Consider the following 20,075-nt stretch of genomic DNA (forward strand, 5'->3'; position numbering starts at 1 on the left):
AACAGGCTTTGACATTCATATTTTTCTCCCCTTCTTATTATAAATGTTTTCAGCTTTACATTAAAGTGGAGAACCACAGTGGATTAAAAGCTGTAAGAGGGAGATAGGCAGCAGAAAGAAAGTCCTGCCTTTACAGTATTCAAAGCTTTATTGAAATTCTGCTCCCTTCCTGCTGCCTGGACCGGCATCCTGTAATCATTGTAAAGCTGTCAGATGCAATCAAATGTGAACATGTCCAAATGCAATATGATCATGAAGCATTAGGGATTGCTCTAAACAGGGAATATAATGGCTGAGGTCAGACATTAGGTGTGAGGGGGAGTCTTTTGTTCACACTGCCCCCCCCCCCCCCCCCCTTTTCATTCCCTCACATTTCAGAACACATTCTGCGTTTGAGCAATGATGCTTTGAGCTGTTGCCACCATGTGCTTTATTCATTTATTCCATTCCAATGTACATCTCAGTCATTATGGGGCTATTAGGGAAAACATGCATCGACTTTGTAGTATGAGCACATGTCGATCCCAGATGACAAACCCGGTTTTGCATGGATGTTTTCTTCTTCTTCTCACTGCTTTTTTTCCCTCCCTTGGTCTCTCCCACTTTCTTTGTCAAGTACAGGCTGTGTGGGCATGGTGTGCAGGAATCCTTACATTGCAAAAGCGAAGAATATAAATTGAATTATCCCCCCTCGTGTGTCTTTCTTCCTATGATTTATTCCACTTACAGAGATTCCCAGCCTTGGGCAAACTGATGTCACCATGAGAGGCAGCACAGGTTGAACTTGCAGGCCAACAACTTTCCGAAGTCACAACTTATTGTGTGCATTTTTATTGATCACACAATCTCTGGTTATATGTTTTCATGAATGAAAAGACTTCATGGGTAAAACAGGACACAGTCAACTGCTGCTCGATCAAAGAACAATTTCGTCTGCTGTTTGCACTTATTGGTTGTTAATTATAATGCGTTCTAATTGATAGCTCCTTCTTTTGAATGCGAGTAGAGCGGCAACTTCTAAATACCGGAAGTGTCCTCAGACAGCATTTGTTCCTTTAAAGGCAATGTTCTCACTTCCATTACAGAACTTAAAAATAATAAATATTTGAACTGGTATTTTACGTCTTTCTCCTGTGATTTCTGCAGGGAGTTTGGGAGATGGAAGGTGAACAACCTGGCTGTGGAAAGGAGGGATTTCTTGGCGTCTCCGTTACCTCTGACCCCTGAGTTCATCAGGAACATTCGACTCCTGGGCCGTCGGCCCAACACCCAGACGATCACGGACAACCTGATCAGGAAGTATGGCACGCACTTCCTGTTGTCAGCCACGCTGGGAGGTAAACAACAACAATATGATGATCCCAAAATACTGTTCATTTGATGTTGTTAAGATGAGTCATATTGGTATGCATGCATGGACTGTTGTGCGTTTTAAGAATTGAATCATGTGTCTGCCAACTGACCCCAACAGCAAGCCTTGTGTTTATTCACAGAGCAGTACGGCCCTTCATTTTTCATTTCATGCCAGCAAGTCTGAGTCAGCAGGTGTTCAGTTTCTAACAACAACAAAAAGGCATCAGAGTAAGAAAAGGTTCTTGTTTTGAGGAAGATGGTGGAATCTGAGATAAATGGATTACATTGTTTGACAAAAAAGAAATCTGTTTTTGGTTTGATTTGAAATGTTTTAACTGATTAGGTTGAAATGTGACCTTTTTGAAGTATTCTTGATAGTCATGCTTACGCAATACTGCAAAATTCACTTGATCCCCAGCTCTTTGGGAAAGACAATTATGCCCAAGTTTGTACTGCTGCTTCATACATTAACGTATATGCATGGGATGAGTTACTTCTGATGGTCACTTTACACAGCAACTTCTGCCATCAGTGTGTGAATGTGTCGGTGTGACCTGCAGTGTGAAAGTATTCAAAAGACTAGAAAAGTGCTCTACAAGCTCAAGTCCATTTAACATTTACCATAAGGGCTTGTGGGATCTCACATATACTAATTATTAAGTAGAAGTACAGTTTCTTGTGTGAAGCTTATTATCTTTATTGTACAGAAGTTTGAAGAAGAACAATGTGCTTTAAGGAATGACTCCTCCCCCACATGATGTAGTGTTTAGTTAAGTATACAATTTGCCCCAATAAAAGCTTTTAGAATTAGCTCTCCTGGCTGTTGTATATGGAAAGCAGATGGACGCTGCACAATAACTCAGCTCCAGTAAGTAACTGAATAAAACATCACAGCCATATAAAACAGCACAGACAGCACAGAAAAAGAGAGGAATGAATGCATGTAAAAGCTTGTGTACTGTGAGCCTGCCACTCCTGGTCACAGTTGAACCCCTTCTTTTTGGTCTTTCGTCGGCGTGATGAATGAACATGCATTAATAGCACTCTAAGTGGAAGAAGAAAAAAGTCATTTAAGATTACAGAGAGAGTGCAGGTAAGTATTGCAAAGCAGATTTGCTTCTACAGAGCAACACTTGTCAATGAGTTTGGACCCAACATCCGGCTGAGGAAAGGTCGCTGTTGTGAGTGGCTGCATGTAATACAACCGTAGCAGCTGCCGGCGGCGATGCAGCCACGCACTTTGGCCCTCAGCCAGCACTTAGTGGTATGAAGAGAGGAGAATGAGGAGTTTGCTTTGGGTTGCTGCCAGAGATATGCCTCTGTGGTCCTGAATGGATTGCCTCTGTGTGCAGAAACATATGGACTTAATGAAATTAATAAATAGATTGTGTTATTAAGAGGGTGCCCTTCAGCAGCGGAGGAAGAAAAGGCAGTGGGCAGAGAAATGGCCCCGAAGCATTAACGCTGCATTATGATGAGAAATATGATGTGTAGTGTCTTGGGAACTCTTAAGCAGTGTGAGCAGCTCCACAGCTTCTGCACTTATAAAGTGCTGATTGCTGTGATCACCGGCTACTGAGAGAGAGGGTGATGTGGCTTCTCCTAATTGTGGTCAAGTGTCTATGTGCTTCAGGAGCTCCTAAAGAGCTGCTGCTGTGCTCTTAAACACCTGGAATGCAGTGGATGTGTGCATGTGTGTGTTTCTCCAGAAGCAGAGCAGCTGTTTGGTTTAAAAATGATCCCAAATATGAGTACGAATAATTCAAAGCAAAAAAAGAGCAGCAAGGGACCTTGTGGCGCCATGGTGCCACACGCAGATTCTCAGACTTCATGTGCAAAAGAATCCAAGTGAAAGATCAGAGAGTCAACAGAACAACAGTGCAGGCATACTAAAATTTAATAAATGCTAAATAACGCTAAATTCTGCTCTGCGAGCCAGTAGGTCGACCACGGGAGCAGCGACCCGGAACTGGAATCAAAGTGTGACACAGGATTACCCAGGGGGTCGAGAGCAGCCAACAGTGGAGCTCAAGTGATGCCTTTGAAAAAAAAAAATAAAAAAATTAAAAACAAGAAACAAAGCAGTACTTCCTGGTTCAGCCAGCATAATCACTTGGTGTGTTAAAGGTGTGTTCAATACTTCACACATGGTCACATGAACAATTGAATAAAAGATTTTTTTAAATAATCTTTAATATGTGTAAAAATAACAATGTACTGGTTTACTGGTATTTACACGGTACTTCTCGGTGTATACAATTTACGATACAAATAATTTGATGTTTTGTTCACCTGTTGTAGTCGTTTTAAAGTGTCTGCTTGGATATTTTACCTCCACCACCTCCAGGGACAGTGTTTGTGTGTGTGTGGGGGGGGGGGCTCTTGCAGCTTTTCTTCGGGGTCATGGGCTGAAAAGTTTTGGAGCCCCTGGTCGAGAGGACTTACAAGTTCAAAAAGTTTAGGAATTGCTTCAGTACAGGCTGCAGCAGCCTGTAATGACTAGAGTTTAATCTTTTGGCGCCCAATCTCAGAGCACATAGAGAAAGGTGCTGTTGTTGCCACTGACAGGCTCCGATTGTTATAGAACTGTCTGACAACATCTCAACAGATAAAAGCTACACAGATGGACTTTTTTTGTTAACGTAAGAGACATGCTTGAACCTAAAACAGCGGTTCTGTTGCTCTCCAAAGCCAACGTACACACCGTCAAATTTTAACCCAGGAGTTGAACTCGTCCACCGCCGTCTCAACCTGTTTGTTCTGTTCTGTTGTTTTGGATCCAAGATAAACCTTTAGAAATCGAGGGCCACACAAAAATCTGGATGTATGATTCAGCGCTAAGAGCCCTGGCTGCCAGCGGAGCAATCCACTGGAACAATTTGAAAAACATTTTGTACCCATTGGTCACCTGGACGCTGAAATAAGTACAAAATGTCCTTGGACAGCAATGGATAATGTGTGCGCCCTCTGATTCAGCAAGCACAGGGAAATATATATGTATAAAAAAAACCACTAAATGTAATGTCTCCTTGCAGGAGAAGAGGCCTTAACGATATTTGTGGACAAGAGGAAACTGAGTAAGAAAGCCGAGGTGAGCGATTACTCTGGAAACTCCTCCACTGTGACTCTGGAAGCTCTGCACCAGCTGGCTGCCTCCTACTTCATCGACAGGGAGAGCACCCTGCGCAAGCTGCACCACATCCAGATCGCCTCCACTGCCATCAAGGTAACGCCCTCGTGTCTCTATTGCTTGGTTCTCACAGAACAATTACTCTCAGACTATAGCAGTGGTTCTCTTACCTTTCCCCAAGCCCCCCCCCCCTCCCATTACCACACACATCAACACACTAAACACTCTGTCAGTCGCACAGATTGCTAACAAGTTCCTTTAATGTAGAATATATCTCAATCATTGTCTGCAAAAGTTACACTGCGAAGAGAAATTAAAAAAAAAAACTATCAAACAGTTTTTACCGAGGAAGCAGTGAAAAGGTATTTTGCACAGACAAACTTCCAAATTGTCTTCTTTCTTAAAAACTTGTTTTTTTTAAACCTGACTCTCTAAAGATCAACAACTATCTGAAGGTAAAAAGAAGTTGTTAGAATCTTTTCAGATTTTCTGTCTTGCAATCATTTTAATACCTACTGTGGGCTTCTTTTGTGCTCCAGATCCTCTCAAGTCTGGGGTGCACTTCAGTTTTAATGTCCAGCTGTGATCTGTGTTTTGTGTTGATTGGACGACCTGCAGAAAAACCTCACGCAGGTCGGATGTGTCAAATGGAAGTGTGGCTCTTTTCATTACACACTATGGTACAGGTGAAGCCTTTGGTGAGCCGTGACTCATTGTGTTTTCTTGTGTTTCTCTCAGTAGCTGTAACATCTGGTGAAGATTCATTTTTAGCCTTACATTTACCTGGAAGTCCATAAAATATGCCACTGCAGAACGGTGTGCATTGTTTTGATTTAGCCGCATTACATCAAACGGATGATGTAATGAAGTCGACCTTTACTGATGGAAGTACTGTAGCTGGGTTGACAAATAGGAAAAAGAAATGTCCTCGACTAGAAGAAAAAGCTTTTTTTTGTCCTGTACAGCCGAGTGATTGCTGTTATTCAAAGAAGCCTGTAATCAAAAACCAAAAACCCTGTGCTGCTGTCTTCTCTGTTATAAAATGTCAGTCTGACTTTGGCTGTAAACTAAAGAGAAGGGTTTTTGTGAAATGTTTGCTACATATTTAGAGCTGCTTACATTGGAAGCTGTTATGAAATCCTTCTTTTGAATGAGAGCAAAGTAGAGTTACCGTAACACATACACTAATATAAAGTGGAATATTATCCAGTAATATACAGTATCTCTGATAGAAAGATGTTCATTTAGTAGTATGAATTGTCCGTGAGCAGGGATTTAGAAGGGCCTCTAATTAAGATTAAACCGATGTGTCCTGCAATTGTGAGCAATTTAAAAAAAGCTTCTTCCTTGTTCCTTCTCCGTTGGGGTTGTATGCTGGAAGGTGCAAAAACAGAAGTCAAGTATGAACGTGACTTACCTATGGTCATGAGCTTTGGGTCATGACCGAAAGAACGAGATCTCGGATACAAGCGGCCGAAATGGGCTTCCTCCGTAGGGTGTCTGGTGTCGTGGAAAATTCTCCTTTTACGAGGTGGAGAGTTGCTAATTCTCAAAAGAAGAACTTCACGGTGGCGCTTGAATCAGATCTCTTTTAATACGTGCAGCACGGAGGAGAGGCCAGAGCATCTTCTCCCGAACCTTTACATTACAAGTCCTTTTATACAATACAGAGAGATATGGGGAGGTGACCTTACACTTAACAAATGGTGATCTTAAAGTTTAGTGTATTCTGTCTGTCTGGAGACAGTGACTCTGTGATAATCAAATAACATTTACATTCGTATGGTACTGTCTGCGAAGGAGGAGGCCCTCCTGTGGCTCTCTGACACCTCTGTTCAGAGATGTCTCCTGAGAGTCTAGGTAATTTCCCACATTCCTCCCTCTTGACACAAAGTGTCAACACAACATTTGTAGAAATTACCATACAAGGTCATTATAAAAACAGACTGTTCGTTACAGTGGAAATGAATGAAAACAAATAAAAAGTAAAAATAAAACAAAAACAAAACAAAATAATAACAAAATAGGCACTTATGTTGTTGAAACAGTTCTCTGTGGCAAGTTTTTTGATCATGCCCTTGTTGGATGTTCCGATCCTGTGTTGAATCTTGTGTCTTCATCTGTTGTTGCACACAGTCCATGTTTACCCTTCTGTAAGAGATGGGGTGTCTAAGTATCAGTATAGTGAATCAGTTGATGATAGGTAATCGTCCCACGGCGTCCTCTCTCAGCACTCCGTAGGTTAGATCGTCGTTCTTCCGTCGGTGCCATGGCTCGAAAAAGGGTTGCAGTGATGTATGGATCTTGGTATCCCTCTCAGCTATCCGATCGTCAGTGGATGTTGTCATCATCTCCAGGTGTCCCTCTCAGTTATCTGGACAGCAGTTGTTGTTGTCAGCAGCTCCAGATCTGGTTCTTGTCCACCGTGGTTAAAACGTCCATGCTTCCTTCTCAGGTCCTTTCCATCTCCAGGCTGGATGTTGTGGAGTTTCACCAATGTAATCCCCAGAAGGGCCGCTTTCACCTTAGGGAAGACAACTTAGAAAACATGGTTATCCACCCCTTTGACACATGGTCAAGACCATGTGTCAAACTTTTGAGGCACAGAGATATCTTTGAGGGGTAAAAACGTCATTTTGGACAGATAAAACATTTGTAGAGTGGGGGAGACAGGTGAAAGAGCAGCAGTCCCAGGAGCTTCAAATCCCAGTGACTCTGGGTCATTAGCACCTGTATGAGCTGACATTTACATACTGATGAAATGCATATTTAAAGTCAGTATGTACTGTGAAATCCTTCCCAATAGTACAGCTGCCTGAGCAGACAGGTTAGCAGTGTTAGTACAAACAAATCAAAGTTAATGAAAAGAGTGTCAAAGAGTGCATCTCTTGGTTTTTGACACAGACAGGGGTGTGGTTCTCCATCTTGAGCTGTAAAGAGTAAGGTTAAGACTGTTCTTCATTTTAAAATCACATGAGTGCACAAAAAGATTTAAAAAGGTTGGTAGTGTCTGGTAGTCATAGACAGAGGGAACTCGATAAAGCTTGTGTCAAGTCAGTTGAAGCTTTATCTGCGTCAGGAGTTCAAGTCAAAAAAGTCAGTCATGGCCAAATATCTACCCCCATGTGTGGGGGTAGGGAGATCTCCACCCTTTTTAAAATCCATGGACAACAATAGCCTGTTCAAACCAATTAGGCAACCGTTTGTTTGTTTTTGCAGTTTTTTAACATCCAAGATTGTGGACGTAAATCAGGACCAAATTTATGAAACTCCGGAGTAAAATAATGCATTTTTAAAAAACTAAAAATAGCTTGCAAACTTGTCCTGCAAAATATCGGACCGTTTTCTGCCAGAAAACAAAAATGGACAAACAACAAACACTGTCTCAGCTTGACAATGCCTCTGCATAGGGAAACATATACACAGACATTGTCAACATACTGAACAAGTGTATTAATACACAATGGTTGATAAAAACTAATTTCTCAGCTCTATTTCAATCCAGAGTGAAAAATTGGAGAACACCCTATGGTATCTTCATCCAAGAATAAAATGCACCATTGATTGTGAAAGCAACACAGAACTGTGAGTCAAGATGAAAAGAAATGCTAGAATTTGCATTTGTTAGAACAACCAAAAACCCAAGCTGATTAACATAGGTGTTACAGACATCTGCCGGATGCTGACCACCTCTCATTTACATCCCTTAAGCATTTTAATGAATTCCAACCCCAATTTGTTTTTTTTTTTCTTCAGGCACGATGGGGGAGGTATGGTGAGATTTAGAAAGTTCAAACAATAGCACCTTAATTTATAAAACAATGATTTCCAAACAGTCTCAGGACTAAATGGATATCTTTAACCTCGTCTAAAAATAAATTTTGACTGGAAAACAATATACTATTCTATTTCTAAAATTCAAGATTGTTTAAAATTTTAATTATCATTACAGTGTTAGTTGCAATGTTTACTCTTTTTCAGTCGAATCAGTGTTTCTCTGTGTGTGTAGGTGTGTGTGTGTGTGTGTGTGTGTGTGTGTCTCTGTATGTGCTGCTCACTACTCTGACCTTCCTCCACTGCCTCCTCTGGCTTTGTCAAGAGGAATCCTACAGAATGAACAGACATCTTCAAGTGGTGCATGTGACCAGGATTCTTCTGGATCTTGTATTAATCTCAGGATTCCCATCTCCTTCCCTCCTGTAGCATTGTTCTTGGAGTCAGTGCTGTTGCACTTTCAGTTCGATATGGACCCAGTCTTCTTCTCCTTTTGCTTTTTGGTGGCAATCTCTGTCCAGGACTCTGTGGCCCATCAATCTCCAGTTTTTTTTCAGGTGTTTCCTCTGCAACCTCCTTCATGTTGTTTGGTTGACATGGCCTGTGTAAAAATTCTTTCTTGGAGAAACAGAGTTACTTGCTTAAAGAGACAGAAAGAAGGCTTTTAAATCCAGGTGTGTGGTCGGCCCCCCTTCTTTCCAAGAGTTTGTCTGGTGTGCTTGACCTCCTGTGGAGGAGGTGTTGCTGCAGAGTTGTAGGTGTGGAGACAGAGGAGGAAGTCACATCTTAAAATCTAACCCTACATTTCTACTTGTCCTTCATTTCTTACTTAAAACCTCATTTCTCTTTCCTTTCAATCTCTACTAATTTTGAAAAAACAAAAATCAGTCTATCTTTTCTTCCCTACTTTCATTTTACCTTTTAGTCTAACATACTCAACGCCATCATAAAACATTCTGTGCTTAATTTCTTTTAATAGAAGACATCTCATGTGTGAGAAACTGCTAAAGTTGAACATCTTTAAATCACATATTCCCCATTTGTCTGCTCTTAATTCAGCAGAGCCTGTCAGAAAAAGAAAAAATCAGATATAAATGTTTATTTTTCCCCGTTTTGTTTTCTCATGTTTTCAGTGACTCACTGGGACAGATGTGCTTAAACGTTCAATGGGCTTATCACTCACACAACTTCACAATCACACTGATCTTCCCATACAGTGCATGGTTGGATCTTATCAAACATACACTAAAACTTTTTGCAACTTAATTCAGCCAGGTGGTTTGTATGACACATAAGTTCCGAGCAACGCACCTCAATAGCATACAATCTGCATGCCAGACACTGAATGTCGCAAACAAAGTTTTTATTTTTGATTATCACTCATACGCCCATTTTATTTTAGTGGGGCCTTGTGTATATCTATAATAATCGTTGTTTCACGTGTTTTATTCTTTAAGTGCAGACAGCCTCGTGCTGTTCGTTAGATATTTTAGTTTCATTTTTCGTTTTTTCTTTTTCTTAACTTTTCTCGTTTAAGACACTCTAAACATATAAAACGCACAACACATCAACAAAACCACTACACATCAACCTCCATCACCGCGCAGGGTATGGGAATTACCAAAAACATAAACCTCCAAGACCGGTATTACATGGGCATGGCGTCCATAAAACACTATATGGACCCGAAAAGCATAACTGAAACCACCCCAAAGGACTTAAATTACGTTTCAGCTACCTAGGCTTTTACAAATTGAGCAAATGATTCAAACGCCGTACTCACTTAGATAGAGCGTCCGCTGTCTGCACCCTGTATCTGACGTCAGGTGGGATCCAAAATCTCCGTTTGTCGGAGCGGAATTTTCCCGGCCGGCAGCTCCTTCAGTTCAGTCTCAGGTTGCAATCAGCGGAAACGTCTATCCCATCCTCTCGTCGCCATAATGTCGTGGAAAATTCTCCTTTTACGAGGTGGAGAGTTGCTAATTCTCAAAAGAAGAACTTCACGGTGGCGCTTGAATCAGATCTCTTTTAATACGTGCAGCACGGAGGAGAGGCCAGAGCATCTTCTCCCGAACCTTTACATTACAAGTCCTTTTATACAATACAGAGAGATATGGGGAGGTGACCTTACACTTAACAAATGGTGATCTTAAAGTTTAGTGTATTCTGTCTGTCTGGAGACAGTGACTCTGTGATAATCAAATAACATTTACATTCGTATGGTACTGTCTGCGAAGGAGGAGGCCCTCCTGTGGCTCTCTGACACCTCTGTTCAGAGATGTCTCCTGAGAGTCTAGGTAATTTCCCACACTGGGCGCACCCTTAGAGATAGGGTGAGGAGCTCGGTCACCAGGGAGGAGTTCGGAGTAGAGTCGTTACTCCTCCACATCGAGAGGAGTCAGTTGAGGTGGTTCGGGCATCTGGTCCGGATGCCCCCTGGACGCCTCCCTAGGGAGGCTACTGTTCCAAGGCTACTTCAGCCAATAAGGGCCTTAGTAGAAACAGACTTTATTTCTCTCGGAAACATGAAGATTCGGAGCATTCCATGCATGTGTTTAGTGTTTCCATGACCCCCATATTTTTTTGCATTGCAAAGAATAAATAAAGGTGTTTTTTTTTTGTTTTTTGTAATTAACCTTTTTCATGTAACATTAGAATCAGCAATGAAATTAAAGTGGAAGGTGAGGCTTTTATCATCCGGCTCGTTATGAGATGTGATGATCCGCCGCCGCAAGCACATTGCGTCTGGAGGAAGCTCTGTGATGAGCCCATATGGCGGGGGGTTGGGGGAGATAAATAAATCTTGTGAAAGACGACTCGCTCTGACTCCTGTTGTCACCCTCAGGCTGTGTGGGGTTAATAGGGCTTTGGAGGGTAGGAGGAGGATGACCCCTTCTTTCTCCCTTTCTCTATTTGTCTGAACACAGTGGTAGTCGGCCTGTGAAGTGTGGCTTTCCCTGCTGGAGCGGAACATGAATCAGTCTCCCTGTACTTATATCAAAGCCCTGTCCTCGCTCTACATTGTGTTCAGGGAGGGCTTGGGTTTTTCGTCTTTGCAGCTGAGGTGGGCACATCAGAAGGGCAGAGGCAGACGCTTTTGTGTGTGTCATTTCTTGGGAATTAGGGTTTTTCTGTAGCTACAGAGAGGAGCTAGAATGCGCTTTCATGCTCCAAAGACAGTCATAGGGCGAAACTGACAGGTAGGAAGTGGAAAGAGTACAGACTCACCTCCATCACTGGAGGAATGGGAGGCAAAAGAAACATATTCCTCCACATTTCTGCTTCATTTCCACAGGGTGTTGACCCACACAGCAGCGGAACAGATACAACTAAGCTGTACTCTGCATGAAGTTGAAATTGAACTGGTTGAGGAATAAAGAGGGAGGTCTGGCGAGCCAAAGGCCCTCCTGCTGCCTGCATGCAAAGGAGAAATTGGAGCTCATTTTGGATTTATCAAAAGCCCGTTACCATCGACTGTGGAAACCTGGGCTTTCTTAAAGAAGTCACGGACGAGCGAAGAGCCCGGGGTCTGATCAACGTGTTTGCACAAAGAGTAATGATTTCAGTTGTTGGAGAGCATCAGGGAGCATTCCTGGTACAATTTGAGAATTTCCTGGGCTGAATCGAAAAGCGATCACCCCAAACAACTCGGACCATATATACCGGCCAGTCTACACGCCGTGATGAACAAGAAATCAGACTTCAACAGGGAAACAGCGGGAGTCTCTGGTTTCATATTTCATCTTGCAGACAGCCTCTCTATTGTATTGTGATTTCATTTTGCTAGAGAAACAAAGTGTTGTGTTACCTGGCCTATGAATCGATCAGTTGTTGCCTGGACTGTTGCAAAGTACAAAGACAGCTAACTTCATCATCTTTGATCACTCAAACCAAACTTTATGATACCGGCAAAGAGACACTCAGTACGAACAATCTAAAATAGTGCAAGACTGCCATGGCAATACATTTTAGACAAATGAACAATACTTAATATATCTGAATGACATCTTTTGACATCTTCTATCCTTTGTGTAAGTTGCTGACTTAGGTGAGATGATTGAATAAAAGTCATCATAAACGCTCATTCGAGCACATACACAGAAAAACAGGAAGTCACATAAACACCACAGACGTTTTTTACTGTTTAAAGTAACATTTTTACAGCCTGGTACAACAAACTAAATAGGTCTGATTAGTTAGTCATCACTAGCACACACCGTGCAGGTTTTTTTTTTAAAACTGCCCCATTTTGGTTTTAAGGACGATACGTGTTATCCATAGTTAGGCGCCTAGCTGACATGACTGACAGGTGGGCATGATGTAACGTTTGTAAAGAATCTTAAAACCCGCCTCAGCTGCAGCTCTCAGCCTGTCGTTAGGTTGACTGAAAGTTAGTGTTGGAGTACAACAGATGGCGACATTTATAAAACTTTCTCCACTGACTTTTCGGTTCAGTCATGGGGAGACTGAACGGAGTTATGGTTCTAAGTCAGCGCTGAGTTAGAAGCGGGTATAAGCAATGAAGGCTGTAAAAGAAGTGGGTATATGGCGTATACCTGGATGTACCCTGCACTATGCATCCTTTCAGAAGTTGCTTTAGTCTTCTTATTCACAAAACCATTTTTTTGTAAAGTCTGACCTGAGTTTTGAAAATGTCAATATGTCGAGTTTCAATTTTACCTTTCAACATGAGTCTCTGCAATAATATAATAGCTGTGATTCACACTGTTCTTAGGTCATTTATGCTGCAGTTTAAATAGTTTCATCAAGAATCTGGAGGGAAATGTTCAGATGTCTGTTACCAAAGTGCCCTTAAGAAGTCTTGGTAAACCTCTCACCTGTTCTTAACACTCACCAGCTTTCATAGGTGACCTTTTCCACAAGAAAGCAAATCTAAAGAATTTCTAAAGTTTTCTTCGGATGATTCACTGTGTCGAGTTTAATGCCCTTTCAGACTAAATGTCAGTCATCTGACATTGTAGAGTCAGTCAATAAATCCCGCTTTGAAAATTCCCTTATATGCACTTATTCTTAACTTTAAAAAAAAAAAAAAAAAAACGTACACGTTTCAGGTAGTGTCTCTACTGCTCTCTACAGGCCACATTTGCTCCATGCAGCTTTAAGAAACATTGAAAGAGGTTTATCTTACTTTAGAAAAAACAAATTAAAGAAAAAAAAGAAAAAAAAGAAAGGATTTTAGAAGCTATCAGGCTTTATAATGATTCATGTGCTGTGTGCGGTAACGATCCAGTCTCCCTGGTCTTGTGTTGCTTCCACTCTGCTCTTTGAATGAGTCTACTTCAAGCACAGTAACACCTGGATTAGAGGGTCACGGCATGAAAAAGAAGACCCGCCAACTTGGAAGAGCTTGTGTGCTTTTTCTCCCCTCACACAGCAACATGCCCTGATACAGGTGGCCAATAATGCCCTGTTAAGTATTTTTAATATACCAGAATGCATGTACAGTGATAAGCAGCTGCTATGCAAAGCGGAAATTGAATGCTCTGCTCATCAGTCAGTGTTTTACCATATGGCATATCATCTGGCATATCAAATAATTCCTTATATGGATTCAATATTCATGCAGCCTGAAAACCCGGGTTTGTATCTCATTTCCTCACTCTCATATCAGCATTCAAATCCCTCATGAGGGAAACAAGGGATTTATAATGTGATAGAAATATTATAGTCTTTGAATTGCACTCAAATTATCTTTCATTTTCCTTTTCCCATTCACAGGATATTTATTCTTCCGCTCACAAACCCCCTCTTTTTTTCTTTGGATTAGGCTTGTGATTAAAGAGCCCCATACTGTGTTTTCACTTCCCTGCAGCAGCGGCCTCCATATGAGCTCTCAAGCCCAGTCAGCCCTCTATGATTGTGTTACTGATCGACTGACCCTCATTGTCTCGCCTCATCCATCTGTCACTTTACACCAACTGTCCTCTGACAAGCTTGACCAGGACAAATCGCTGAACAAAATATGGTGTCCCGGCACCACAAAGGGAGAAAAATGAGAATCGGTTAGTTGCTTCCCTGCCGTGTCACAGCTAGAGAAAAGAGAACTGAAATAAGTTCTTCTTCTTGCAAATGAAGAGGGAGGGAGGGAAAAAAAAGGATGCTTTGCTGGAGCTGCTTTGTGGCAAAGGTCAATGGAAGCGTCGTCCATCAGTGACGAGACAGAAAAAAACAAACGGTTTAGCATTCTTGCAGAAAAGTGCAGGAAAGCACTCTTACAGCAATTTAGAGGAAATAAATGAGCTTACCCCAGTTTTTTTCTGTTTCTCTCACAAAGTACAATTGATTATGTAGAAACTGCTTTATTTAAACAAAGCACAAAAAGGCACTTTCACTTGACAAAAGGGACATGTTTCGTATATAATCAAATACATTTATGGACCTGTCTCACAGAGAAACATATAGAGAGAAGGGACACAGGGACATTTCCTGTAGGAGATGATTAAAGGGCTATGAAACACAGATGATTCCTCTATCTCTCACAGTACCACACTCATTCATCACAAAGTAAATCTGGCAAATGGAATGATTTAATTGCATCTTTTGCGAGACACAAATAAATGTGATGCCATCTGCAACTCTGTGTTGGCATTCTGAAAAGTTCAAGGTTATGACAGATATTTATGCCAATAACTGAGGAGGCACTTGATATGACGTCCCTTTAAACTGACCTTAAGTCGTATAAACACGGGTAATTGAACACTGCATTTGCTCATAATTGGATGCCGTGAAGGACTTAAAATGTGAGCTTTTTTTATTTGTTGTTGCCCAGGTGACAGAGACCCGCACAGGTCCTCTTGGATGCAGTAACTATGACAACCTTGATTCTGTGAGCTCTGTGCTGGTTCAGAGCCCTGAAAATAAAGTCCAGCTTCAAGGTACGTTTGCTTTTTTAATCTGTTTTATAGTGAATGTTTTAAAGATAACAAAGCAAACCGTCAACGAAACATGAACAATAAAGTCTTAACATCTGTATAATTGCACAAGTCACAGATTCTACACGGTCACTCCTCAAGTCTGCATATTAGCACTAAAACCAGTTTGGATTTACAGGTTTGCAGCTGATCCTTCCAGTCTACCTGAGGGAAGGCTTTGTGCAGGCTGCTCTCAGCTACATAGCCTGTAATGGAGAGGGCGAATTTGTCTGCAAGGACAGCGACTGCTGGTGCAGCTGTGACCCCAAGTATCCAGAGTGCAACTGCCCTTATATGGACATCCAAGCTATGGAGGAGAGCCTGGAGAGGATCACAGAGACGTGGGGGATGCTTTATAAAGAGTTTGAAGAATCAGGTATGAAAGGCTTCTGGAAAATAACGGAGGCTTTCTTCTTTCCCACATTGCATGCTTCATCCTTAATGCAAGAAGATCTAACTTTTAGGATATGAATCATTTATATGAGAGGAAGAGGGGATGAATTCAAGTGTTTTATCTCCACTGTTAAATCTGAGAGTGGATCCTATATGTGTGATCCTCCCTGTTCTATGATTTATAGGTGAGCTATAATTGCTGGTTGTGAATCCTGGGTCTTGGCACACTATCTGCATAAAGCATATTAACAAGGCAAAAGTACCAAATTAAAAATCAACAGTTTTCGGCTCAGGTAGTTTACAATATGTCCGGAGCAGATTAATCTGCTATAAAGCCCATTTATCGCCAGCCCCCTTTTTCATATCACCCGGGATGCAGAATTGGAGTGGAATCTCCAAGCATAATGTTTGGTTATTACTGCTGTGCTCGCTCAACCTGCCTTCACCATTATTACTCAGGTGAAATCAAAATGGACGTCATCTTCTTTTAATTCCATAGATAGATTTTGCTGAAATATCTCTCTAAGTGCAATTACTTGCAAAGTGTATGTTTTAATAGCTGGGTGCGTGGCGAGTGCAGGAACGTGCTGAGAATGCCGACACTCACAAGTGTCATAAATGTGTCCTTCAGCGAGAGGTATCACACGCTTCCAGCCAGCTGCTTTATCAGCAGACCAAGATCAACTGACACGGATTGAGATTTAATTAGACTTCCCACTGACACATTGCTATTGTTAAAGCATCATATGCACATGCATGCTGGGTTCCTTAAAACAACTAAAACTCCTGTTTTAGCATCTGTCTCCTCTGGAGGGAAAGGTTTTAGATTATATTCATTTTTACCCTCCATGTTGTCAGTCGGGGAAATCGTTTGAAAATCTTCACAGTTCAAAAAAAAAAAAATCCTTATTTATCTCATATACTCTTCAAGGCCCCTCTCCCCCCGTGTCCACTTTATTCTCCTACTGGATCAAAAAGTTGAACATTCTTCCATGAAGGGAGAAAAAAAATCTTAGATTCTCATGATAGTAAAACATTGATTGCTGTTGTGGTTATATTATATAACTGTTATATTCAGCGATTTTTTTTTAGCAATCAATTTTCAAAATACCTTTCTAAGATACATTTTCAACTCCTCATTCCTGAACCAACAGAACCAGCTGCCAAGGTCTCTCTCTTATTCAAACAGCCTGTGCCTCCAACTGAAAACACAGCTGGTGCCCACTCTCTGATTTTATAGTGTCATACAACTCAGTATGCACTGGTCACTTTATTATTTCATGTATTCTCTTTGATGTGACCATGAACTGATACATAGAATACATAATGTGTATATATATAATAAAGCTCCTACAGAATGTACAAAATGAATGTAAGTGTAAGCATATGTAGTACATGTTCCTGTCAGCCACTGAGACCTGATACAGGTTCCCAAAGTGGGGGTCATGACCCCCTCGAGGGTCACGAGAAATTGAGAGGAGGGTCGCGAGATTCTTTTGAAAAACATGTAAAAATTAAACTTGCATATTTGACCCATGGTTGTGAAAATCAAAAAAAAAAAAAAGCCGTTAAAGAGATGACTTGTGTTCTGCTTCTTGTAATTCTCACAATAAAGTCCTAACATCATTTTAGGTTGTTTACACTGTGTCTCCAGGGACAGTAGATGAGAAACAATCAAAGGAATACCACATTGACATAATGACTGGAGACAATATGTTCAATATTAGATTGGATTTTTGTTTTTTAACATCCCAAAAGGGAAATTTAGTTTGCAACAGAATTCACACCTGCAATACAAGTCATCAAGCTGTACCAAGACATAAATACATCCATAGGATCCATAACTTCTAATGGACGTCATCATGATAGACATGCAGTGAAATAAGACACACAAAGTCCAACAGTCCACAGTTTAAGTGTAATGGCTTCAATGCCTATACAGCTTATTTAAGAAGTCAGCTAGTGATGGGACAAATAGTCTCTGTTTAATTTGGCCCTGCTGGTGTAAGTTAACCTCCTTCTTGTGGAGAGAAGTCTAAACTCTGAATGAAGGTGGTGGTGAGGGTCTTCCAAAATGGCCTTTCTACTCTTCCTGAACAAAAAACAGGGCCAGCATCATTCGAGTCAATGCCAACAATCATTTGGTAAAGTTTAACAAGGGCGTATTTTATTCATCCCCATGTGTTTTGAACAAGGTACAGTAATACTGCAATAATGTTCGTTTGGTCAAATAACCAATTTCTGTTGTTCCAGATGAATTCAAGGGGTTCTATGGAAGGCTGCCCCAGAACTATTTCCTAAACGTGTCGACCATCCAACACTTGTGGTCCATGGACAACATGTTTCAGTGGCGATATGAACAGCTGGAGAACAGCATGCAGCTCCTCTCCAGACGAGCCCACAGAGTCATCTTTAAGCTCTTCAGTCTGAGTAAAAGATGCCACAGACAGCCCCAGGTCCATCTGCCAAGAGAACGGTGAGCACAGCCTCCAATACTTCAAAAAAACATGTCTTGATCAAGAATTACTTTGAGGAGATATCCTGCAGCCAACATTTTTACATCAAGGGAGTCTTTTTGGTCTGGTCTTGATATTGCATATTTCTCTTTCTGGTTCATATATATCTTCATTGGAGTTGAAAGGTTCTGGCATTTGAGGCGCAAATCAAAACTGTACGTGGAGTCACAGCCTGCAGTCCTCTCTAAAGATCAATTTCAGGGATGTAGGTGGAAGTAAAAATGCTCCCGTTGCTGAAGTAGAATTTCACACACCCTTGAAATACTCCATCGGTGTATGTAAAGTAATTTTTATCGCTCATGTTCAGCTTTTCGAGAAATAGGTACATTTTGCTGGATTTTGAAAGTCAATGAAAAGCTCGGTATTTACATTGAAGTGCAATTTGTCAACCACTTTTTTCAGACACAACTGTTCACATGAAGATACCCATGAATTACCACACCTGGCCAACATTACAGTTTCTCTGCCTCGACACTTAACCTTGAATTTTTAAACCAACAAGTCTCTGCCCCATTAAATGTTTAATAAGCTTCATGAAGTCTTCAATAAAACAATGACATGTTTATTTTTTTGTATGCCATTGCAAATCGGTCTAACAGTGTGTTTACTCACTTACTCAACAGGGAGAATTTCAGACAGGATTGTTTGGCTTCTCACTGTATCTTGCCGGCTTCACATCCTTTGCATAACAAATTCATGTAGTCTAGGAGAAGTAGACTTATAAGCACTGTGTGTTTTGATAGTGCAGTTGCATGGTTAGTATTTGTAACCAAGCCCTTTACTTTTGCACAACTTTTTAGCCCCAAAATCATTTTAAGAAGGTGATTAATGTCAAAATGTTCCCATGTACCCTTTTTTTTAACAAGGCTGTCATCATGTGAAACAGGTTCTTTTGAGTGAGGTGGCTTAGGCTGCACTCACACTGGCAGTCTGTACCGTGCCTGAGCACGGTTCGTTTGACAAGTGAGAGTGCTCATGTGCCCTATCACGGCACGGAACTGTTCACGCACAATTACAAAAAAAATAGATGTGTGTTTTCTGACCTGCAACACAAGGTCAATGCCTGATGTATTCTACAAAAATAAACATTTTGTTTCTGACAGTTCTGGTTGTAAACATGAAAAACAAATTACTGTTACTGATTTAGAACAAACATCAACGTTGAACACATCAATGTCTTTTCTATACACACAGCAGAAAGAAGTCAATTGACGGGCATAATTCCTGTTAAGTGTTTGACCAATGTTATTTCATTGGTTGAGGACAGTTCCTGAAATTCACTGACTGGAAATTGTCATTGATTTAGTCAGAGAGGCAGATTACCACCCATCAATGTTGCACAGTGTTGATATTGACTGAGCGTCCACAGTGATGGCAGTGAGGCTGGAGAGAACAACACATGAATCAACCTGCAGATGAATCTATACAGTGCACTCCGTTCAACGTCCAGTCTCTCTTTCTCCGTCCTTCTTTTTCTCTCTCAGCGTACCCCACTGTCTCCTTCCCTTCACCAACATGCCAAAGCACACATTAATCACTGATCCATGCAGCTGATATTCCCACCCACTCGCCAGGAAATGGAGTAGGAGCATCATCGCCCTCATTCAGGCAGTGTTCGTCTACATTATTACAGCAGAATCAACCGTGGAGCCTTCCCTTTCTTTTCTGTCTTCACGGAAATCTCCACACCCGGCGGAAAGAGATAGAAAGTGGGATGTGTGTCAGTTTGCCTGCGAGACAAACGGAGGCTCTTCAGAAACCCTTTGCTCTCCCTTTAACATCCTGTGTGAGACACTTGAGATGGATGACGGATAGAAGATTGATTTTGCTTCCTTGGGGCAACTTTTCCAACAATTATGAGCGAATCAAAGCAGCAGCCAGCTTGGCTTTTATTAGTCGAGTAATGATAAGACTGAACAGAACAATCTGTGCTCAAACCTAAGTCATTAGGTGTAATGATGCACACTGTCATTGAAG

General features: G+C 41.3%; 1 protein-coding gene across 1 annotated transcript in view; it reads left to right on the plus strand.

Moving 5' to 3' along the window:
• LOC306827951 (BMP/retinoic acid-inducible neural-specific protein 3-like) overlaps window positions 1–20,075 on the plus strand; it is a 59,977-nt gene that overhangs the window by 34,491 nt on the left and 5,411 nt on the right. Inside the window, exons 3-7 of the mRNA XM_079350091.1 lie at window positions 1,147–1,337; window positions 4,389–4,579; window positions 15,048–15,153; window positions 15,329–15,565; window positions 17,836–18,058. Coding sequence (XP_079206217.1) covers window positions 1,147–1,337; window positions 4,389–4,579; window positions 15,048–15,153; window positions 15,329–15,565; window positions 17,836–18,058 — 948 coding nt within the window. The remainder of the gene's footprint in view (window positions 1–1,146; window positions 1,338–4,388; window positions 4,580–15,047; window positions 15,154–15,328; window positions 15,566–17,835; window positions 18,059–20,075) is intronic.

This window comes from Symphodus melops, assembly GCF_947650265.1.
Source record: "Symphodus melops genome assembly, chromosome: 8".
Taxonomy (NCBI): Eukaryota; Metazoa; Chordata; class Actinopteri; order Labriformes; family Labridae; genus Symphodus; species Symphodus melops.